This window comes from Aythya marila, assembly GCF_965140915.1.
Source record: "Aythya marila genome assembly, chromosome: 2".
NCBI lineage: Eukaryota > Metazoa > Chordata > Aves > Anseriformes > Anatidae > Aythya > Aythya marila.
The window spans coordinates 81,482,265-81,507,769 of NC_139043.1; the positions used below are offsets into that span (position 1 = coordinate 81,482,265).

General features: G+C 36.3%; 1 protein-coding gene across 2 annotated transcripts in view; it reads left to right on the top strand.

The window, feature by feature from the left end:
• Positions 1 to 25,505, top strand: part of EXOC2 (exocyst complex component 2) — a 132,338-nt gene that overhangs the window by 9,463 nt on the left and 97,370 nt on the right. For both annotated transcript variants that reach the window (XM_082753103.1, XM_082753104.1), the window contains exons 2-6: positions 3,914 to 4,069; positions 8,343 to 8,519; positions 9,950 to 10,076; positions 20,061 to 20,174; positions 24,437 to 24,561. In XM_082753103.1, coding sequence (XP_082609229.1) covers positions 3,952 to 4,069; positions 8,343 to 8,519; positions 9,950 to 10,076; positions 20,061 to 20,174; positions 24,437 to 24,561 — 661 coding nt within the window. In that variant the 5' untranslated portion in view covers positions 3,914 to 3,951. The remainder of the gene's footprint in view (positions 1 to 3,913; positions 4,070 to 8,342; positions 8,520 to 9,949; positions 10,077 to 20,060; positions 20,175 to 24,436; positions 24,562 to 25,505) is intronic.

Below are 25,505 nucleotides of genomic sequence, written 5' to 3' on the forward strand. Positions count from 1 at the left end.
ACATATGATTTCTTGAAACTAAAATGCATTTTTTTTTTCAAGTTTTGCCTTAAAGATTTTTTCAAAAAATTAGAAACTTGCTTTTGGGTCATAGGAGTATGCTTCCCAATAAGCAGTTCAGTCATTTTGACTATTGACACGTGAGTCAAAAGAAGGAAGGAATATATTCTCAGTGATCCCAAGGATTTGTTTGATCTCTGTAGCAAGGACAGATTCCATAATGTCCACCATTTACTCTTTGAAAGAAATGAAACCAATTGCTATTTAAAAAAATAAAATAAAATAATAGACCATCTCAGTACTGTAGTGCTTTGTAATGTGTTGAGATTTACTGTGGTCTTCTCATCCAGTGGGGTATTTTAAAACAATTCTGCAATAAGTATGGAAATAATTTAGAAGAAATACTAGACTTCAGGAGGCTCAGCATCTTTATTGCATTTATTCAGCTCATCATGAAGAGAGACATAATGCCAATTTCTGAAATCCGGAAAAATACGTTGTAATATTACTTTTGTGTTTTGGTGTTGATACAAGCCAATTACCTGTATGCCTAGGTATTTTGAACAAAATGATAGCTGCAACGCAAGGGAATCGTGACATTAGGGGGAGGATGGAAATCAACCAAATAATACCAAAATACCTTCAATTTTACTTTTTTTCCTCAAGATTTTTCTCTCCATATTACCACTGAGTTCTGGAAGATGGCTTTTTTTTTTTTTTTTTTTTTTTTTTTTTACATCTGTGTTACTGATTAATCTTCTATATAAATCATTTAAAGACATTGCTCAGAGGTAAAAGAGGTGTTTTACAATGTGTCACCGATTCCTAGACATACGCTGCTTCCTAGGGAAGGTGACTAAGTGTGTATGTGGAGACGTAGCCCCACTCTTTCTGTGTAGCTGTTACATTTCTTTGACCTCTGTTCAGGGTGTGTGAAGAAAGCTGCAAAGTCTATGCAGATAAGATTGTGAGGGATACATGTAGTTTATTCTTGTTCTAGATAAATTTATGCACCTGATTCTTTTCTAATGCCTCTTTGCACATCACCCCAGAGGAGACCTGATATATTGAAAGGTCGGAGCTTCTGTGCCTGTGCACCTTCTAATCGTATAGGAACAAACAAGACTTTCCCTGCATTTTCAGTTTCTGATTGCTCCAGGTAGGATTAGGGTTTGAAATGGGATCTGGGAAGCTTGTTTCTATTCTGCTGCCTGTTGTTTTGTTGGGTGATGCCTTGGTGATGTAGCAAAGGAAGCTTTGCATCCAGTACAGGTGGGCCAAGAGCTAGGCAAGCAGTGCAGCTCCAGGAGCAGGAGTCGTGGCAGCAGATCGGGACTGTCATTTTCACCTCTGGCAAGGAAGCGCTTCAAAAGTAGTTCAGGTCAGCTATCTGGACGAGAAGGATGGGGGTAAGAAGAGGAGTTATCAAGGTGTCAGGATTTGAACAGAGCATTGGGGTATTGGCCTTGTGGGCATAGGGGAGCAGGAGAGAAGGGCTCTGAGCAGCCTTCTCTTTTGTACCTGGAGATTACTGTCAGCAGACTTCTTTGGAGTCTGCTGAGACTGTCCTCCTGTCCTGCAGTGACATTTCAGCCACCAGGTTATAGACCACGTTCTTTGATGACTTCCATAAGTAGCTCCATGTTGGATATGAAAGGTTCAAGCATTTTACATACCAACTTACAAGAGGGTCCGTGACACTGCATTGTTGAATTCCTTTTTCATCAGTTTCCTGCTTGCAAAAACCTGGGAAATTAATGTTATATTAAAAACGTAATGTAATTTTGAGTGTTGTGAAGTCAACCACTCAGTTGTTCAGAGGTTTGCTGCTTAAAACAAAACACCTTAGTTCCAGATGCACTTTTCGTGTGCTAATCCTGGACGCTTACCAGGCATCCTTCATGCACTGGGCATGGCCCACATGCAGCAACTTTCTAAATTTCTGCTTGTCCAACAGAAATCTCGGTCTTATTAATTGCACGCTCTTCTTCAATGGCAGTCTCAAAAACGTCTCTGAAAATACTGATTTTGTGGTATTCGTGGTGTCTGTGTGGTGTTACAGATCTGAGATGATTATTTAGGTCTTGAATATTTTGGAGCATTGTGTAGCATTTCTTATGTTCAGTATGTGTTTCCTACTGATTTCAGGTGTGGCTGTGGGCTCTGAAGTTGAGAAACTGAGAAGAAAAAAATATTACTGTAAAGTTTTATTATAAGTGATTTGCTGTGCATCTGTGGTATAGATAGAGACAGGATCCTGTTCCAGGGGCAGTACTACTTTATTACTACTTTAACCATGGGAGCTTCCTCTCCAGAGATTTCTGCCTTTCTGATTTCTGTCTTCATTTTCAGTGTGCACCTTCAGAAAATGAAGAAAATATCCTGCTATGGGTGCTTTTCTTCCTCATGGAAGATCTATCCAGTAACTCTGAAAAGCTTGGTGAAGTTCTATAGAAGCATAGCGTAAGCTCATACAGCAAATGTATTTTGTCTATGCAAAAGTGGCAGAGACCAAGATAACTTTATTCATTTGGATATTTCCTAATTGCTTAGCAACTGCAAGTGTATAGTAGTTTATTATTTTTAAGGATGATTTACAGAGTTTCTGGGTGTTGTGACTATTGCAAGTAAAAATAGGAAAATATGCTTTAATCCAAGGTAAAAATACATAAAATGTAATAAAAGATGTGTTGTGAAGCTTGACTTGTTCCATGTGTTTCTGACCAACCTGAACTTTTAAAATCATCTATGCTGAAGTGTTCTGTATGTGTACCTAAGATTTTTTTTAATACTGAACTCTTTCATCATTCTTGGATTTTTAAAAAAAGTATTTTTTTTCCCCCCATAGGTTATTTTTGTTTTTTACCTTCCCACTGCAGATAAATTCATATTAGAAATTGATTATAGATAACTTTATGATCCCAAATGAGATTTTTTATTTTTGTTTTATTTTTTCACTTGGACTGTTAAGGATGCTGTTGTCTCAGTGGCAGAATTCAGAAATGATGAAATGGAACAGGTGATACAAAGTTGATGCGTGGAAGTCCTTAAATGTTTTGCCTGTCTTAGGGCTTCTGTAGGACCTGTATACGTGTGGGGAGGCTAGGCTCTATGTATAAGTTGTAAATGTGGAGAATTTGGGAACTAAGGTGCTTCTGGTTATCCCTACCTGCTTCTTACAGTTGCAAAGCTGCACAAGGCGAAGTGCTAATAAGCAGTAGGAATTCATGATCAGTCTGATAATAAACTGAATTTAGGCTGCATGACATGGGTGCCATAGCGGTGTTTCTGATGCAATTGAATACTCTTATGGAAATGCTTTTTTGATAATTCTGTGTGCATTTGTTTATCTCTTGGGATATTATGTGCTTTATTGATGTTCTCTGCTAGTGTAGTATCTGTAGTAATGTTTTAACTTTCTCAGATTGTCTAAATGGTGCTGCTTAATACAAATTAGTGCTGGGGATTCCTCCCTATGAGAGTGTCTTTGCAAGTCAGTCAACTTTTGATGGGGAAAAAGCACAGCAAATGTGTAACCATAGTCCATTACTTAGCTTAGCAATTCTAAACTTTCAAGGGAGTGCAGTGATAGCTTTCTAATGGAAGACCGAAGAATTCTGATCTAAGTGATTTGGAGTCTATTAAGCATTTTGAGGATTTATGATTTTTATGAATTTATTTTTCCTTTTCAATTCAGAACTAGGGCTACACCTATTATAAAAAAAATGTAAGTGTAAAGAAGGTGTAGGTATTCCTTATTGTTTGATAACTGTGGCAAAAAGGGCCTTGAGATTGGTGTTTCACATGTACGTTAATATTTTGTTTCTATCATATCAGAAGAAAAACAGGTTTTAAAATATTTTTTTACATTATATATATATTTTTTTTTTAATTATTGTTTCTTTCTGAACAGATACAAGTCACTCGGTTTCCAGTAAGTAAGTTGACATCATGTCTCGAGCACGGCAGCCCCCACTTGTAACTGGCATCTCTCCCAATGAGGGCATCTCATGGACAAAAGTGACAATTCGAGGAGAAAATTTGGGAACTGGGCCTACAGATCTCATAGGTAAGTTGAAAAGAAAGCTTAGTGCTTTTGAGACTGTAGGACATCACATTTGTAGAATGTCACATTTAGGATATGATTAGGGATGTGTTTCCTTTGCAAATAACATGGTGAAGTCAATGTTGCATGTTATGAGAAATGACCTTTTTCACAACTATGCACTTGAATCCCCAAGTCCACACCTAGCAAATCATACATACTCTGTTAGACAGCCTGTTAGCCTGACTCAGCATCCTGTGCCGAGCACTGGCTAAGAGTGAATGCCTGTGGGAGTGTACGAGAAGAGAATAGGTGTAGTGCAACTCTCTACTTTGCTACTTACGCAGGCATTAAGGTTTTACAGCAAGAGGACTATTCTATCAGGAGTGTTATTAGTGTATTAAGAAAGTCATTGAGCATTACTATTCCCTGAATTAGTGTAAAAGTCAATTAGTGCGCCTGCAACAGTCTGTGACAAAGTGGATTCAGCAATTTAGCTACACGCATTGCGTGAAGAACTCTCACCTTCGCTGTTTTAATTTTAACATGTTAAATTCTTTGGAAGTTACCGTCATAGTTCTTGCATTGGAAGAGGGAACAAACAGTTTCTTTGTGATTCTTCTGACTGTAGCAGTCTCGACCACCATTGCTTTCAGTTGCTTCTTTTTCAGGCTAAGTAGTCCTAATATATTTAATTTCTCTGCCTGTATTTTTGACCCTTCTTCTGCTTCAGTGAATCGTTTTCAGTTTTCTTACTGATATCTTGAGTTGGGTGAACAACATTTTGGATACATGCAGTCAGTGTTCAGGATATGAATGCACTGTAGCATAATACTTTACTCTCGTTGGTGTTTGGTGTTTCTTTCATAGGCTTCTGTTTTCCATATAATTACCACTAAGCACCAAGCTGATTTTTTTCATTTATTTGCCTACTGTAGTCCCATGATACAATGTTTGAGGGTTAATAGTCAGTTCAGCGCCTGTCATCTGTGAATTTAACATTGATTTTGCATGTGTGCATCATCTCTTTGTTCATTGAATTTCAGCTGCTGTTTTATAGCACCACTCAGTTTCATCAGTTCTGCATTTTGTTCTAGCTTTTACTGTTTTATGTTCCCAATAAATTCATATCATCAGCAAACTTTGTAACCTCTTTATCTAGTCATTTACAAATACAGTGAGCAGCAGAGCTCCCATCGCATGCCCTGTGGAAATTTTCCTCAGTGAAGACACACCATTTGCTGTAGCCCTGTTTCCGTCTTTTAGCAAGCCATTTATCCATTTGAGAATCATATCCAGTGAATGCTTAATATTCTTAAGCCTTTTGCGAAGGACTTTGTAAAATCTTTTTGAAACCCAAGCTAACTTATAACTACTGGAATTTCCCATATTCCTTCTCTAAGTTAAGCATATGTGTACTTCAGCATTCATGCTAGAGACAATCTGTCTAATTTGTTGTGGAATCATGACTCCTCTGAAGTCCATTGGAATTTTGTTTGGCTTTGCTAGAAGCAATACTTCACTTCATGGCTGTAAACCAAGATTTCCAAATTCCATTCTTGGCCACCACAAGGAACTTTATGGCCAAGCATAAGCTACTACAATTTTCCCCTTCATTTCAATTTGCTGCCTCTTTTGGAGAGGAAGTAGTATTTTGCTGAGCTGCTAGACAAGATTGCGGTACGCTAAAGAATCTTTATTGAGAAATACTCAAAAACTGATAGTGTTATAGGTAAGTATATTTTTCTGTATTTGTATGGTTCATGGATCTCAATAACCTCATTAGTTCATTGGTATAATCTCTTTGTAAGTGATCAGTGCTAGGTTCTTGGAAGGAAGACATCTCCTAAACCGTGTCTCAGTATTACAGCTGATTGCTAAGGTTTTTGGGTTTTGTTTTTCTCAGAGTAACTCTTATAACATATAGCTGCTAATAGTCTGACGTTTTAAGGTTATAAAAAAAAGGGTTGCTGTATTTTTTTTCCCCCTTAGCTCATTTGATTATCATCTTTTTCCAGTAAGTGACTAAGGCCCCAGACACGTAAAGATTTCTTTTCATGGTTAAATTAGGCATGTAAATAGTCCCTGTGACTTGAATGGAAATACTTGCAAAAGTGAGTCTTTGTAGGCATGCGATTTAAGCAAGTTTGAGTGAGGGTTTTACAAAGTTTATAATCTGCTACTTGAGATGCATTAAAGTAAAATGAAAAGCAAGAAACTATTTTTTTATATAAACGGAATATCACATAATAGGAGAATATGCCTTTTGGTTTCATTTAAAAGAGAGCCTTCTTGTAATCTATTTGTATCTTTGAAACTAAATAAACTTTTTATTTGTAACTCTATAGCTCATGGTACAAAAAGTCAAATCCAGGAGATGCACGCAACATTTATGCTCTCAAGGTTTAGTTTGTCTTCTAAGACATTTGCAGCTGTATTTTTGTAGGCATTGTAAAATTGTCAATTTATAAGCTTAGCCCAAATTGGAAAGTCTCATGAGAATTACTTGTGCCTATTTATTGAAATAGGCAGTGGATTGGACTCTCCAAAATACCCTATAAAAACTAGACCCCCAGTATGACATTTTCAAAGATCCTCATACTGTGCAGCAGATTAAAATTAAATTTTACTGAAAGGGAAGTTCTTTCATTTTTGGAGGAAAAAAAAAAAAAGGTTTATTTTTACTATCTCCCTGAACATGATTTTTTTTCCTCCCCCAGAAATTGTCTTGCGCCATTACTGTACTTAGTGAGGCATATGAAATGTTAATCGAGACTTTGGCATTTTTAAGATACAGATAAAGGTAGTTTCCCTCCATTTAAAAAGTGTTGGATCGTGTGATCATGTTCTTTTGCTAGCTTTAGGAACCTCCAATGAGTAAAAAATAATTGATACAAGTATCTTCAAAAAGATCATAGTTATTGAAAAATTTCTACCCTACTAAATTGCTCAAGCTCAGGTCTTGATATTAAAGTACTAATTTAAGTATGAATTCAAACCTTTTAAACTCTGGGGTGAAAACCTGTCCTTACGAATGATTTGGACAAACTCTATCAGTCTTATTTTGTGCTGTAGTCTTTTTTTTTCATCAGAGAGATGTCTAGCATAACAACAGAAAAGGCTTAGCATAGTCTAAGGTTAAAACATATGCATCATAAATGTGTGGGCTTTTTCCCCCTCTGAAAAACAAAAACTCTGGCCTAGTTAAAACGTTGAAAAAAAAAAAAAAGAGAAAAAAAAAAAGAGAACAACCAAAATATTTTTTAATTTAAAATACTTCTGTTTGGTTGCTTTTGGTTTTGCCCCCTCTCCTCCTCCAGGCATTTTAAAGAAACTTATCTACTGTCATTTCTCAAGGAAAATTACCTTCAGTTGTAATAGATTCAAGGCCTTTCTGGTTTTTATATTTTGGTTTTTGTTTTCAAAATAGGTTTTGGCAGGGAGTAAGGCATTTTTATGTCTGACAAAACCATGAAAACTGCCAAATTTGTCTGCTGTGTAATGTCAGAGGTTTAAATTGTGAGAAAAAGTAAGTGTGAAGCTTTGGTGCTGAGCCACATATGCTGACCCTTTTCTGTCTGTAAGTATTTGTTAAATTGGTCAGAGCTTTTTAGAAATTCAAAACAAAAGCCAAGCCAACAGGGGAAGAACTGCTATGCCTGACTAACTTATATTCCAGTACAGCCAACAGAATAGTACGGTCTTGTCCATTTGAACATGAGGTAAAGTATTTCTAGGTAATAGAGGAGGAAACTAATTTATTTAGTTAAGAGGAAACTAATGAAGTTGCTCTACGGATCAAATCTTCTAGGGACTTTCCTGTATTAATACTATAGAAATTAGGATCTTGCTAGTTCCTCACAACAAGAAAACTCGAACTGGGAATGTTGAATTCTTTCAGATCTGAGAAAACGATCCATCTGTTCCAGCATCCAGAGCCCTTATCTGGCCAGACTTATTGGTCAGTTGGTCAAATTAGTCTCACTGCCAGAGATACATGAAGCCCCAGGAAGCCTGACCTCATATTAAGGTGTAACTTGACTTTTAAGTGTTAAGAGGTGTTCTAAAATGATAAACACCAAACTAAATGCTAACACTAAATTTAACACTAAAGCTGAAGGAACATCTGAAAAATGTATTTGTGACTCTTGCTGTAGTTGCCAACATGGGACTGGAAAAGCATCATGGGTGGGTGTGTTTAAAATATGTGAAGCATCATAAACGTATTTGCCCTGAAGAATTTCGGAAGATAATTTTATTCATGGTAGGTTGTGTTGTTTTGTTTTGTTTTCCCCAGGTTTAACAATATGTGGGCACAACTGTCTGCTAACTGCCGAATGGATGTCTGCCAGTAAAATCGTGTGTCGAGTCGGACAGGCTAAAAATGACAAGGGAGATATTATCGTCACTACAAAGTCTGGCGGCAAAGGAACTTCAACTGTTTCCTTCAAACTGCTGAAACCTGAAAAAATAGGTATTGTTCAAACTCACAACTATTTTATTTGCTAAACAAACGTATGACTGAGTGACTTTAAATAAAATATATGTTTAAAATGGATCCACCTCAGGACAGTCTTCAGTTGTCTAGAAAAAACATACTGTAATCAATACACCGTGTAAATATGTATAAGTTTGTGGTAACTTGTGAAATTAATCCTGCTTTCTCAATATCCTGATAAAAGTCCTCAATGACTAATGAAGCGTCCCTTTTTATTTGTAAGCAGGAGCACTGAAATTCTAAAATTTTCAAAAAGTTCATAACATCCAGTAATTATTCATATTGCTTTGAAGCTTACTAGATAAATTCAAGATAAACCAGTTTGTAAGCTTTACACCTAAATCCTGAGCTGCCTGTTGATCTTTAAATGAAAGCTGAGTCCTTGATGCCATTTCTTATTTGTAATTCAAACCATCCTGCAAGATGGAAAGTATGAAGTATTTTTGGTGTGACGTTTAATCATCAAAATGATGTTGTCAGGCAGTCTAGGAACTCTGCTTTATCTAGAATCCAGCCTAAATACATCCTTGATTTTAAGTGTTCCTTTCAGAACACCTCATTGATGAAGCTGGATTGTCATCTTTTATAACGTAGGGGTTCACACAAGAGTAACTATATTAGGCTTCTGCTCTCTGCAGTTCACTGAGAGTTAAATAAAGCCTATTTTCTTTCAGTCCGTGCTAAGATCTTACCAACAGAAAGAGGAAACATGAGAGTGGTGATGGTGAAGCTTTTGGTGGTGGAAAGGAAAATCAGTATTCAAAAAGAAAAAACCACACCAAAGTTTGGGAACTGGGTAATTTCTGACATTGAGTATCTGATGGGTGAAAAGAAGGGGATGATGAAAACTATGACTGGCCACAATTTTGACCAGGGCCAAACAACCATTGTTTTTTACCTTTTTCTGTTGTCTGTGGTATAAAGCTTTGGAAACAAGGCCAGTCCTGTGTTCACTGAGATGTTAAGTCATCCATTTTGTCATGTGGCCAAAGTAGACTTACATTTTTGTTAATGAGTGACGCAGAAAAGGGATCTTTCCTAAATTATGCAAATAAGAAAACATCTGGGTCAATGCTGCTTTTGAAAGCAGTAGATGACAAGGCGTGGACAGGTAGCAAAATGAAAAATACTAATACACTGTTATCAGGAAAATGCTCTTAATTTACCTGGACCTCTGCATACTCTAGGAGGTAATGTTTGATTTTCAGTCATTAATAACTTTTCAGTAGCTATAAAAAAATAAAAACATAATTGTATCCAGGTTGCTTTGTCATGTATCTTCCAATATATTACCTAGGCATGCATTTTACATTTATCAGGATTTTTCAAATTAATTCAGTATGTTAGAATTTGATAGTGCTGGACAGCCACTGTTGTTTTAAGGATATGTGCTTTGTTTTCTCTAGGTATCTTGGATCAGTCTGCTGTCTGGGTGGATGAAATGAACTATTATGACATGCGCACTGATAGGAATAAAGGGATTCCCCCCTTGTCTCTACGTCCAGCTAATCCGCTTGGTATTGAGATAGACAAGTGAGTACCAAATGCCTTTAATACACTTTTTTTTTTTTTTTTTTGGCATTTTTCTCTATATATGCCTCTGTAAATTCCAGAAAAGTTTTAATGGTTTATGAGACAGGGAGAGATTTAAAAAAAACATGTGTGTATAGCTGATGGTATATTTGGGACTCAGAAGAGTTGATGAGCAACAATGTCCCGCTTCATAATCCATATTTTGGATCATCAATTAAAACTGTAGATAATCTAAAAGCCTGATATATTGAACTGCAGTGATGTTGAGTTACAAGGATTGGTAAATAACCTAAGGCTTTGGATTTATACATTGTAGTTATGGAATACTTACTGTTGCATCTGAGTTTCATGGGGCTTTTAGGGATGTTTAGATTGCTATCTGTTGCTAAAATTGCACTGTAAAATGTGATTTATTATACCACAGCAACTGGTTTATTTTATTGAAATATTAATACTGTTTTCCAACCCACAGACTCCTTTACTTTTGTTCGTAAGTATGGTGAACTTTATGACTTTTTTTTTTCTGAAATAGAAACTTTCTAATAAGCGATAAACAGAATCAGAGGGCTTAGAAAAAGACACTGCTAGGGCTCTAGACCTGACCAGCTCATAGAAATAGCATCAAGATTATTGTATTTCTCTTGATAGAGATATGACCTCTACCAAAACCAAAATAGATTTAAAATTACACTGTTACTAAGGCTCTGGTCCTCTAAATAGCCTGTTTATGAGGAGGAGGGAATCTGCGATTTCATTTATCTGTCTTCTCCTATGGTGGAGGCTGTGAATGATTTCAGAATAATTTCTTTTTCACAAGGGTGGGGTAGTGTAATTGTGTACTTCTGTTGTAAGAAACTCCTGGTATAATTTGTGATGTCCGAGGTTTGCCAATGTCTCTATTAATAACTCTTTGTAATCTTATTCAAACACTGTCTCTTACTACTTAACACAGTAGACAAAATCTTCTATTTTGTTCTTAGTAACTGAGCTCAGTTGTCCCCAGATCTGTGTAATGCCTGAATCATGGCCCTTTTGAAATCTTGACAGTTACAGATTTGAGTCTGAATTCGTGAAGCAGCATGGCAGACTCCAAGAAGTTCAGGACACGTGAATTTCTTGCTTTTTGTTCTTACGCTTATTTGTACCCAGTGGCAACAACCGTGTGAAGAGATTCATGGTACTGAAGGCTAGGGAAATTGTTAAAATATTTGATCCAAAGTCTTCCCAGCCCAGTCTTTTTTTAAACTTCAGTTATTTTTGCATCAATCCAACGATTTGTGATTGTTTTACTGCTTTCTCAGAAGGTATCCGGTCTTGATTTGAGGGCATCACATTGAAGAAAATCCAGTGTCCATCATTAACATTGTTCTGAGGGGAAATTGCCCTTTTTTCAAAATCTGTATAGGATTTATAGTGAATCTGTCATCATCTTCTAGACTCTGGTTATGCATTTCTTTCCTACTTAAAATACATATTTTTCTTTTCAAAGTGCTAAGTCTTTTTTTTTTCTAATAAGCTGAAGATGTTGTCTCTTGTCTTTCTCAACAGCCTCTTGGCGTAGCTTCTTACAGACGCTTCTTTCATCTCCTCTTGTTTTACAGCCCTGTTAAAATGGGGACTCTAGAACTGGACAGTATTCCAGAGCCTTACGGGAAGGCTTCTTGTGTCTGCCCCCACCCTCTGTCCCCTGTTTGTAAATTCAAGAAATGAAATAATCCTTTTTTTAACACAGTGCTGCATGGGGAAATAGCAATGAAGTATTTGTTAGCTAATTCTCTGAAGTTGCTATTTCTGCTACTGTCATGGCCACTCATTACTGTGTAGGCATGATCTGGATTCTTTTATCTTAGCTGTATCTTTTTACATTTGACACTGCTTTGTTTGTTGCTTCCTAGACAAATTGGTCTTCTCAATCCAGATGACAGAGTCTTTCTTTACTTAACATTATCACCAAATAATAATAAAAAAATGTTGGTGATAAAGTTAGCAAATGATGCAAATACAAATGAAAAAGTAACATGGGCTATAGTAAAGCTTTACCTATGGATTTTCTCAGGTTTGCTTCTCCACTGCTTGATTTGCTTCTTGATGTTACTGGTGTGTTTTTTTTTTTTTGTTTCATACTTAGCTAGTTCTTTAATCCATGTGATACATTCTGTTGGCATTGCCAAACACTAGCATGTCACGTCTCATATTTTTCAGTGAAGCACTTAATCTTAAAGCCTGTATGATATTTTTTCAAATATTGTATGAAACATTTATGACTGACATTAAAACTATTTTTCTCCTCTTTAATTTTCTGTTTGTTGAAAGCCCTGTAACAGCTTTTCTGTTATTTTATCTGGAATTTAAGTCAAGGTAACTTTAAGTTGGTTCTGTTGCATCAGTCCTCTATCTATGTGTTTCTCACAAGAATTCTTTCTGTAAATGCATTGGATATGACAAGTTCTGCTTGTTTTAAGAAAACTTTTAATGTAGTACTCAACTAGATAACCAAAATTAACAGTTCTTACAGTCATGACAGTATGAATTTGATAGATTAAGAATTATCTCCCAGAAAACTGAAGAGAATCAGTTGAGGATTAGTTTAATTCATAGTCATTAGTTTGGACGTTTGTTAAACAGGAAAAGAAAAATACCATGTTTTAGAAGTTTTATCTGGAAGCATTAGGGAATAAGCATGTTAATGAAACCTCAGGTTTTGCATGAAAAAGAAATACGAAAAGGAAGTCAGAAGTATGTAAATACAGGTAGAAAATAAGAACTCTGGAGTGGGGTTAGGGTGGAGCGGGATAAAGAAATACTTGGGGAAGCATTACATCAAGCCTTGTTCCTTGTTTATTCACCTTCAAGTTCACTGGAGGTGAAACATGAAGATTATGGCAAGCACTGCTGTTGAAAATGACCGGTTTGAGAGAAGAAACACTAGTCAATATTACGAATAGTTGTGGAGAGGGAATGAGAATTAGATCATGGAGGCGGGAAAGATATGAAAAGCCTGGGCTGCTCATGTTCTGTGGGTAACAGCGTAGTGTTAATAGTAAATACTATATATATATAGATGGAACATCTGCATGTAACTTTAAGTGTTTCCCCAATTGATTTTTTTCATAATTTTTTGAAAAATTGGAGCAATACAGTGTTTACTTTCATAAAATAATCTTTAATACCACATTGTTTAGTTAAACATGTTTGCAAGTACTTGAATTAGAGGATGGGTGAGGAGGGAGAAATATTTTACAAGGTAGTGAAAAAAATGCAATTATAAATTAGGGAAGTTTATAAGTAGGCTATTAGCATTAACCATTACTAGGCATGGGAATAGTTTATCCCTAGGAGTGATAAAAATTCTTAGAAGCTTGGGATGCTTTAAAATAAAAGCCTAATATGATAAAGAATAGTTGTGTATAAAAGGAGATTGGACTCTATAGTATAGGGGATTTCTCCTTTGATAATACCTTTGGCTTCTTTAAACTATTTTTTTAATGTGTGCAAATTGGGATGTACTTCCCTTTTGAAGCTGAAGTGTTTGGCATTGGGCTGACTTGGTAAGGTTTGCAACCCCCTGCCTTGCAGCCTGGTGGCTGATAAGGAAAGGAGTGCCATGTATTGGTCATACAGACATGGTAAACAAAAGAAGTACTTAAGGAAAGGATCAGAGAGAAAAACAGTGAACAACAGACCTAAGAAACTGGGATAGGAAAAAGCTAGAGGGGAGCACGCTGAGGAGCAGGCAGGAAGTGAGTAGCCTACACAGAGAGAGAAAGAAGTCTTTCCAGAAAGTGGTTGTCAGTCATCAGCAAATGATACAGAAAAGACATCCCAGAAAGTGTTAGATCACCTGTCCTGTGAGGTTTATTTTGTTTTTAACATAGATTGTGCTCAGTTCTAGAAGTTGCGTTTGTGGGCTTTTAAATGTTTATGATACTCAATCCAATTAAAATGCATTTAAAATTTAATCATAGTGTGTGAATTACACAGCTGGGTACTTACTTTTCAAGGTTTTGCAAATGGGACACTGAAATACTAGAAAAGAAGTTCCATAACAGAAGTGCTTAGTAGAACATCTCATTAAACTGTTAGGTGTTCATGGGGACAAAAACTTTATTCTAGCTCAGTAGGCATAAGGTTGGAGTTTAATTTTGAGTGACTGGAATTGAATGCATACACAGCATCATCTTTCAGCTTGCGAGTTTAACAAGTACTAAGTATTAATAATTTCTACCCAATAAGCCCTTCATGTTTTACAAGACCTAATTCCTGTTGCTGTGCCACAAAAATAACTTGAAAAAAAATGAAGGGGAAGAAAAGGAATATCAGTTGCTAAAAAACGAAATGAATCATATTTTAATGAAACTATATCTTGCTGTTTACAAATCACCATTGAAATGTAATCAAGTCACAAATGTGTTAATAGAAGAGTGTTTGCACACGTTATTGTCCTGTACACTTTGTCCATGGTTGTATAATTCATAGCCTAGAACAAAGAACTGATCCAATTTGATGAAGTTTTGTTACACTGCTATCAGTTAGTGCACATTGTGTGCATGCTGTGAAGTACTTCCTTCACAAAAGAAAACAGGTATTTAAAATATGTAATCTTTGAGTTCTAGTTTATTAATTTTCAGGGTGTATTAAGGACTTAGAGCCTTAGTTTTCTATTGCCATCTGGCTTTAAGTGCAAAGCAGGTCTCTGCCACCCTCCACCCCAAGGAATATTCCTGGCTGTGGTGTTAGGGAGATGTAGCCAGACATCCTTACAGAAGACTTAAATAGCTTGCAGTAAGAAAAATTGTACACCGAATAGTGACCTCAATCTAAGAAGTGTGGAAAGTTGGCATGAAAATACTAACAGTAACAGCTATGTTGCAGTGCTTGGGTTGGTGCTCACAGTTTGGGATGGTTACAGGACGGGGCTGGTAGGCCGCGTCCCGACGAGGATTTTGAGCAGTTCTGGGAGACAATACACGAGACCTGCTTCCTAAGAGCACTGGGTGAAATCAGTTGGTGGAAAATAAAGAACTGTGTAAGATTTGTGAATGAACTGCTGTTGCATACACGTTTACCCTCTTGCACGGCAAGGCCTTGTTTATGTGAAAGGTTCCCTGCTTCCCCTACCTACTCTTGTCAGACTAAGTAACTGCAGGCAGACCTGGCGGTAGTTTGAAAAAATTTTGAGCATTGTTTGTTGTTTTGCATGTAGCAGAGGTCATTATGGTGGATCCATCTCACACATGAAAGCAAACGCTGACATGCTAAGTACATTCCACATACTTCTACATCCACCCACTCAATACAGATGCTTCCCTCTTCCCACGCCAGCTTCCAAAACAGCTCGTCTGGCAGGAGGAAGAGATGATCTTACGCTGCCACCTAACGGCGAGCATCAGCGTGCTGCCATGAGAGGGGAAAAGACTTTCTGGAGGCTAGGATAATGTATTTGTTTTTAAATGGAGCGTACGGAAACTCAGCAATTTCATCCTTGAATGTAAGGGGCTCGTGGAAACTTTTCATCACAGCGACACCAGAGGAAAAAAATGTGGGAACTAGGAGAGAGATGCAGGATATGTGTCACACTGTTATGACGCTAAAAGTAGAGTAACACTTACTGCTTATAAGGCTGATGCATCAGTTTCAGCTACCTACTTATTAATTTCTTCGTAGGTTTTTCTCTTCACATTCTGCCATTACTCAGATACGCTTGTCATTTTGCTGTCATATTTCTGATAAACCCAGCACTGCTAGAGAGTCACTGCTGGTGCGCATCCTTGTCTCTTTGCTGTCGGAGAGACCCTTGTTAACACCTTTTGATTCATCGTGTTTAGTCTACTCCAGTGTCCTCTATGCTGGCCTTCTTGCATGTATGATTAACGCAGCACAGCTGGTCCTTAGCCTGCTTCGAGGAGTCTGGCTGGTACCAGACAGAGGGGGAGTGCACAACAGCCCTACTTTGAGCTTGTTTATGCTGGTTGGTATTCAGAATCTGTGTTTATTTAAAGTTGCTCCTTTTGACCTATAAACTCCTGTGGAACTGAGGTTCAAGTTACCTTTTGGTGGCTGTATCCTGTTCTTGGACCTGCCTTTAATCTGTGTACGTTGCCACGCATGCTGGAAAACATACTGTGAGACCCTGGGAGCAAAAAATCTTTACAGAAAACTTACAGTTTGCTCAGTCGCATTCATCGTCAAGCTCTGTTCATTTGTATCCATTTACTCAAGAATTCTGCTATTAAATTGTGACTGGTCTGGGCTGTGATTTATCTGCTGAGATCACAGCTGATCTTAAACCGCTGGAGACTATAAACGTTCTGTATACGCACAACTTCTGTAGTAAAATTTGTAAGACCTGATATATGCTGTGATGTTGAATTACCGAGTACTAGGCTATACAGAACCTAAGTTTGGGGTCATGGAGGGAGGGACTTGTATTGTTGGGTAGGTGTGACAGAAGGGAATTGGTTGTGCCTTCTGAAGTTTGAATCCAAACTACATCTGCGTGCCCTTTATGTGGAAGCAAGGACCGTTTTGGGGTACTGCATGGCAGTATTAGGTATAGCCAAAATTAGTTTGAGGAATGTAAAAGTATACAGTGGCTTGAAACCATTTTTTTTATTACAATTATCTCATGAATATCAATAGTACGTAAAGTTTTAATTTCTTTTGTATTTTAAATTGTTTCCTAATAGTTCTGATGGATAAATAAGACTACTTTAAAATGTTAGCTAGAACTTTATTACCAGATCCGGTTTTGCTTTAAGTAAAATAATCTGCCTAGCAGAAAGTATATAAATCCAATATGTTTACCCTTGCTGAAACTCTAAAGGTAGGGAAATGTGTAGTCTTCAAAGATGGTAAACTTACCTCTTCTTTCCTTTTTTTTTTTTTTTTTTTCTGGATTTATTCTCTGGTTGTAATTCCTTTTACAGTTATTGCTTTTTAATCAATGATAGAGTATTAAGAGTTGCTTCCTGAATTGACTTCTGTAGAACTAGCAAATCCACCAAAAACGATAAACAATTTCTTTGCGTGCTAGCATGAACTCAGCTTTTGCTACTAGTTCATGTTCACTCCATGATGTTGAAATGAGTAAAACAGAAATACTTTTCCAAGTCACATATGTGCTTGTTTATAAGTAAATGGTAAGCAAATTTTCATGAGAACAACTTCCAAGGACTTATTTATTTAATTTGCTAATGGAAGTTAATGAAACAAACTTGTGTGTGTATGGAGTCAGTCTCTTTTCAGATGCATCTGGCCAGACATTGTAGAAATACAGTCGCTTTCAGTTTGAACTTCATAGTGAGCAGCTTGTTGTGAAGACAGCTGTAGCAAGTCATTTCAAGCTACCCATATCTGTTAGTGGAAAAACTACTGGTAAAATTTATGATTGAAAATAAGTGTAACATGCTATAGAGTATAACGTATTGTTAACGTACCACACACATTCACGTTCATGTTTCTACTCTGTTGTGACTATGTCTAAAATATGTCCAGACAGATAAAAGCACCCATAAATGCATTGCTAATTTATGGTTCTACACAAATACATCTGCTGGAAAAAAGCTCCCAATAACTTTTCAATGCAGTCAAACATCAAACTGAAAAAAAACTTTGTTTCTCTCGGACATTCTGTGGGCAAAACTCATTTGCAGGAATTTATTACATCCCTAGCTAAATAAGTGATCTTTATCTCAACTTACTTACTTTTTTTTTTTTCTTTCCGAGGAGTTATATAGCTTATGTTTAAGCTTAAACTGTCATGCATATGTCTTGCAATCTCGTAGTAATAAGTAGCGTTTGGTGACAATATATTTGTTGAGTGGCTGTTCTTTTTGTGTTATATCTATTTCTGTTGGTTTCTGAGGAAATATATTGAAGGTCTGAAAAATTGAGCAAAATTCTGCTTCTGTATTGTGCATGTGCATTTATGTGGTACTTGCAGAAGAGTTCTGAGTCTCAAAGCAACTGTTCTTTTGTTCTTCTTGTTCTTGATTTTGTTTTTAGCATTTTAAAAATGTACCACATATGGATTTGATATAAAAGATTTTTTGGGCAGCCATGGGATATATCACATGTGAAATATCGTACTGTAAATTCTTGTGCCCTGTAGCACTTTTGAGTACTTTAAAAAATAAGATATTGTCCTAAAATGAATATCAGGGAAGAATAAATTAAAGTTTTCTTCTAGTGAACATTTTCTGCTCACTAACTGGTATTAATGAAAGTCAAGGTCATTGATAATCTTTAATCTCACTGCTTATGCTTATAATTTTATATTGCATTATTGCTTTTTTTCATTGAGCTTGGAGAAATATTAGGACCTTCATTGTTAGCTAGTGTGTTTGTTTTACACAGTTTTCCCTGTCTCCCTAATTCTCATATCTGTCGTTGCTTATCCTTGTGTCTCATTTGACCTTTTTTTTTTTTCTTTAATGTGGGGAAAAGAGTTTTCAAGGCCTTGCTGTAATCAGGTGCTAGTGATGATTTCTGTGCCATGCCCTTACGTATGTGGTCCTTTGTACCTGCTTGTATTAGTGGCCATTTGGGTATGAATAGAAACTTAGAGAAAACAACTTCTATTTCTGTATAATTGTACTTTTCAATGTGCCTGCCTTTAGATTTACTTCATTTAATTTGCTGTTTGCTTTTTGTTATAAAAACAGCTTTAGCCATTGTGAAATAAGTTTGTTTTTTCTGTAATCTAGACATCTTTCTAACAAATCATCGCTTCAATGTCCATTCAAATGGCTTTTCGTACATTTTAAATTAATTTCCAGTACCTGATACCATTTGCCAAGTTTGGTCCTAAATGCAGGGTACCACAAGTTTGCGTTTGTGTTTGACATTCTTTGTATAGCAGAGTTCACCAAACCTGTGAACATCAGAGAGGGATTTTATTGATTTTTGAGTTTCACTTTGTGATCTCCAAATTAAGTAATGCATTTTTATACTACGTTGGCATGATTAGTTTCTGAAGATGGAATGCAGCTGGTGGTAAAGAACAGCGGTGCATGTACCTGGTGACTTATTAGGACTGAATATGGGCCAAGTGTTAAATGTGTGTCTGGACTGAGAGAAGAATTTTGTCATGTTGTCATCAAAAAGTGATTTAACTTTTTTTTTTTTTTTCACTGACTTAAAATGAATGGAATACATTTTCTGTTAGAGTATCTTAGAAACTACTTGTAGTTTCAAAAATGCCATTGCAGAGAATCTGCTTTCACAAGGAATTGGCTCACATGCTTTCTCCATGCAGCATAAGACTGAAGAAAAATAAACAGATCATGCTATTTTTCACTTGACACATGCCCACTTCTCCTTCGTGTTTTGTATACTATCAACAGACAGATCAGTGTATTCTGTTTTGCAAGAGGATAATTTTAACCAAGGATTTTTATATGCTGGAACTATGCTGTGTCATCCTTCACATGTCCATTGGACTTCTGCTGCAAATGGGCCTATAGGCAAGAGATGGTGCAAGATCACTTACAAGCTGTCAACCTGGTGGTGTCCTGTGGTTTTAGTTAGACAGACATAAGGGTCTCTGTATCATGGATTATAGAGAATATTCTCTACTTTACTCTACTTGATGCAGTGATTTCCCCTTTTAAAGGATAGAGTTAACTTAGCATACATTCAGCATAAATGGTTCTGTGTTTGAATATTAGTAGTAGTATAGAGAGTCTGTCCCATTTTCTCAAGACAGCAGTTCTCTTTCTTTAGAAACTTTTTGTATAGACAACGCTTTCTTACATATGCACAGTGGTGAAATCAAAATGATACAACTAATTTTACTTAGATTAGATTTCAATCTTTTATTTCCTGGTCACATTATGTCTGTAATACCGGATTTATTTTCACAGTGAGTTGCAAATTTATATTTACATTTTGCTGGAACATGAGCTGTTATTTTATGCGACTTTTTAAATTGTGAGCTGTTTACCAGAATAAGTCTCACTGAAGAAATAAATATTCATTTTTCAGAGGCAGATTTCCTCAGAAAGATTTAGAGGCACTGTTCCCTGGGATGAGTGCTGATTTCACAAGCGAAAACTTCTCTGCTGCCTGGTACCTGATTGAGAATCATTCAACAACAAGGTTTGTTGCTATTATATAAATTATTGTTTTAATAACATCAAGCAGATTTGCATTTTCATTGTAAAGTAGATGTGTCATTGATGATTGACATTAAAGGAATAGGCCTGTAGTCTGTACTGCCTGTGGTATTTCTGTGTGGGTAGGGACTTGAATCAACAAAGCCAATTCTCTCAGTGTGGATAGGAGAAGAACTTCAGTTTTAACCAGAATTAATTTGTGGCTTAATTTTTTTCTGTGTAAGATGGCAGTTGTCTTGCTTCAGGCTAAATCTCTTTATGAACCAAGAAGTCAAGAAGCATGGCCTTAAGTGGAAACTCCAGGTGTTATCTTCAGTCATGACTATGACTAAAGGGTCAGGATGAGGGCACTGAACAGATTAAGAGTAAAACTCTTAGTGATATCAGTTAGCTTTCAGTCAACTCCTATAGAAAATTCTACTGCAGAAAGAAGATGGACAAGTGAGTAAATCTTTGGGGAAAGTCTTAAAATATTGATGATTCTTCATTTTTATGTCTATTTCATAATAATGTGTGCTTACAAGGATAGATTACATATGCATACTTTTGCACGTATGAGTTCTGAAATTTGTCTGATGGTGTTCAGATAATATTTGAAGCCATTTTTACTAGGGAGGATGAGTTCTTTCTGCTTGTGATTAGTGTTTTGAAAAGAAGTAAAACTGCAAATTTATTTAATATTTTCTCATAATGGTAGAAACAAATGTGTGCTGTTGTTGTTCCTTTTTGGGGGGGAGGAGAGTTTTTTGCTTTAAGACCTCAAAAATGTATTCATTAATATGCCTGGGAAATAATTTGTTCTCAAAGCAATAAATAGTGGAGCCAAAACAACAGCAAGAGACCGTTACTGATAAATACATGATAGCACAATGATAGCATCTTTTGAAATCAGGTAACTACAAGAAGAAGAATTCAAAATTTACTATATTTACCACAACCTGGTAACTTCTTCAGCATCCATTAGGTTTTTAAAAAGTTTGGGAGACAAATTAAGAAAGAACAGACAACTTTTGATATAACTGTGTTTAAGAAGTTTGCCTGAATCTTGGCCCTTTTGGTGCTCATTCGTTTGGGCACCAGTGACACTGCCTGGAGAGATGAATGACAGATCAAGAGTGATTACAAAGTTCTGGATACAAATGTGAAGAACATGGGAACCGAGGTATTTCCTTTTAATTACAGGTGAAGTGGAACGGTTCAGGTAGTAGTGGATGCATCCTGTAGGTTCACAGCTGGCTGTAGGACTGTTTTCAGAGGCAGCATGTTTTGCTTCGGTAGTCATGGATCTTTCTTTAAAGAATAAAAACCTTCAGTGAGAAATGGGATTCAACTGAAGAAATGGAGTAGGAACATTTTTGCCAGCAGGGTTGCAACTTGGTGACAAGGACTTTCACTTAGGTATATTAGGGGACAGTGGTCATATCTTGCAGTCAACTGAAGGTACAGAGTGCTATGTGTATGTGTCTCCTTGGAGAAGATTTTAACATCCCTAGTATTTGCTGGAAGAGTAACGTTGCAGGATTCAAGCAGTCCAGGAAGCTTGTGGAGAGTTCTTGGAACCCTGGGTTAGGCAACAGCAGCACAGACAAGGATCTGGTGTTTGTAACATGCCGTAAATACCAGTTGGCAGTCCCCGTACAAATCATCTTCTGGGGTGTATCAGCAAGGCAGGGTTATGTAAGATACGGGGATAATTATTCTGCTTGGTATTATTTTAGCAGCAGTTGAAGTGCTCTGCCCAGTTTTGGCCACTGCGTTACGAAAGGTGGTAGCTGATCACAAAAATAAAAGTATATAAATGTCTGTGGGTACATAGCTTGAATGAATTTAGTGCTGGTAGAAAAGAAAGAATTAATACAGAGTGCCGGTTCTGAAAGACGTAGTGGGCAGTTCAAGAGTAGACATCAATTGTTCTTGGTTTGCTAAGAATAGAACAGCTGGCTCCATTTGCAACAAGGGAGATCTAGGTTAGATACAGGTTAAAAATGATATTAGATTGCATAAGACCTGGAACCAAGTAACTTGGAAAGCTAAAGAATCACCATCACTGGAGGCTGATGAGATTTGCTTTGATGGGTGCCTGTCAGAGGTGACTAAGGTACCTTTAAGGATGCCTTCGATCCAAAAAGTGAATTAAATGATTTTTTTAGAATTGATTAAATGACTCTTACTACCATGGAATATGTAGAAAAGCACAATGTGGTGGTTATATCTGTAATATGAAAAGATGTCAGCAAAAAATGCCTATTTTTTCTGGTCATCAGTACTATGAACTGATATGTTAGCTCGTATGACCCCTTTTTACCTTGTACTATGACAGTGGTTCAATGCCTCAAAATCTGTTCTCATGTAAATGTGAGGCTTCCTGTTAAGAAATATTTGTAATATTTTTTTCCAGTATCAGTTTAAGTTCTTAATCTTTCTGGGCAAAGAAAAGTCTTCGAATATCAACAGATTCAAGTCATGTTCCCCTTGCTCTAGTGGAATAAAAAGGTTCACATTGATTTAGATAATTTAAATTTAAGTCTTAGTGTCGAAGGTCCAAAAGCCGTGAAAAACTGTCAACAGAAAGAATGACTCAAAGGGTAGGATGAATCTAATCATGCATTGAATCTAATTATAATTTTATTTTAAGAAGCAAAATTGTTTTTTTCCCCACTTCAGAATGTCTAGTTTTAGATGTATTCTGTTCTGTTGCTATTAATTGTTGAATTATCTTGCCCGTGTGATTTGTGCCGTTGTTCCAGAAATACACAGCAACGGTTTAGTTCTCGTCCTCTGTGTAACCTCAGGTATTAGGAGTGCTAAATGTGTGGTGTGCTGATGTTTTGGTTAGCTTATGTATGTTTTTTCCTTGAAGGAAGTTCTTTTTTAAGCAATCAAAATAACATCTTTTTTTTTTCCCCTCCCCGGCAACAGCCTGACAAATATAAATAAACTATTTAGACATACTATTAGATCATCAGATAACGTGAAATAGTGCTTAAAAAGAGGACTATGCAGATTTTTGTTACTTTGAAAATGCTGCTGGTAAGTACTTCTTGTCTGCCCAAGTAGGCTAATCCAGCTGTTGGGTAATGTGATTTCTGACCAGCAGATGGAAACAGGAAATAAAGTAAAATGATGTGACGTTGTAGGTATGAAAAGTAAAATGCCTGTAAGTGCACCAGTGTTTTTGTCTCCCAGCAGGTGGTGACAGCCTTCTTGCTGCCTGATCTAAAGCTTGTTTTGTGCTTGCAATATATATCTTTTTCTAACACGGCTTAAAACAGACAAAATCAGTGCAATTGTTTTATATCTTTATTTCTTTCCTTAATTGTTTCTTTTCCTCTACATTCAGAGGTATGGTGCACATTTTCATGTGACTCTTTTGTCTTAGGGAGACGGGTTTGTCCTGCAGTTAAGAGAAAATACTTTTTTAAGAATGAAAATCATGAATTTGTATTTATGAGCTTCTTTGTTGTGGTGTTTTTATGAGTCCCATCAATGTAACTAATGAGATCATATTGCACCTGCTTGCAAGAAATACAAATTTGAAATCAAATGTAAACTGGTAATAATCTAGAAACATTAAGAAACCAAGACAAAAAGAAACATACTGTATAAATAACAATGATAAATCGGATATTAATATTCTACTTCAAAGCATCCTTCAAAAAAAAAAAAGTGGACTACAAATGAAAACAGAATTTCATAAAGCAGAAGTTTGTTTCAGTTTTTCTTTATTTTTTTCATCAATATTCTGTTCAATTCTGAACTTCATTTGGAAACCAGAAATAAAAATATTGAAGGACTTCAGAAACTGGAAGTGAAAAGATTTGGACTGAACTGCAGAGTTAAACATGTCATTATTAAAGAGACTTAAAACATTGCAGTAGTTGGTCTAGTATACGAAGTGTAGTGATTTACTATTGCATATTTAATGTAAAAAAAGCAGTTAGCTAAGAGCAATACTGCATATTTAGAAGAATTTCTTAACTAATTTGTACCATAGAGAAGACTATTACATCATAAGCAGTAGGAATTGCTTTTAGGATTAAAATTTTTTTAAAAGGCACAAAAAGATACAGACTACCAGTAAACTGTCATTCTCGGGAAGTAAACTTCCCGAGAATTAGTAATTACTCTTTTTAATAGTTTATGCAACAATAGCTGTCTTTATTTTCTAAGTAACTTGTTCTATTTATTCATTAGGTGACCTTAGTTGTTTCTTGAATGTCATGGTGGTTTTTTGTTTGTTTTCAGTTTTGATCAGCTCAAAACGGCAGTTGTGAACTTGAAGAAACAAGCTAATAAGAAAAATGAGGGAAGTCTGGCTTATGTGAAAGGAGGTCTCAGCACATTTTTTGAAGCACAAGATGCTCTGTCAGGTAAATTGTACTTACTAAGCATGCTATAAGAGAGAAGATAGTAACTACACATATAGTTGGATTTAACATTAAAAATACCGTTCTTTGCAATTTTTTCTGAAAGTGTATGAGTCCGAAATCTGTGTTATTTTGGTCACAAGCTTGGACTGACTAGTTTATTGTTGTGGTGTATTTGCAAATAACCGTGCCAAAAGTATTTGATAGGAATTAGAGGCTTTTGTTGAAGCTGTATGTCCCACAAATCCAGAAAAGTGGGGAAATACGGAACCAGATATGATACTAAGATGATTTACAAACTACAGCAACATAAAAGTTTCTGTTTCGTGTTGCCTTATTGTTAATTGTAATATTTATATACATATTCAGTGCACTCAGATTTAGGAAATCGGCCTGTATATTCTGCTTACTGTAGGGGAAAATGCAGCTCTGTAGTGAGATTACATTAGTTTTCTGTGCCATTTTATTTATATACATATACATATATATATATATATATATATACATATATATATAAACTTGTGTGTTTACTTAAGGTATAAAATGTCTGTGGACTAAGGATTGTGTTGGCTAAGAAATTGTCTGTGCAGGGCTATCCCTGGTAGGTTTGACATTTACTATTACGCTGTATGCGTGTATACAGTACAACTGCTTTGTATTTCAGGATTACCACTTGTGATCCTGTGTTAAGGGTACCGTGGAATGAGTGAATTTGGATCGATCTACTCATAGCCTCAGCCAAGCTAGCACTTCTGTTGGGTTTGGGAGCCCTGCTTTGGATAAGCACTGGTTTTCTGTTGAGCCACTTATAGACCACTCGCTAACCATCTGATAGCCACTTTTGACTTTCAGGGAGAAGGGAAATCATTGTACTGCATTCTCTAGCTAGCTCTTTTCAACCAAATTTTTATTAAATTCTAAGAATGCCCATTGGTAGTAGGCAATTT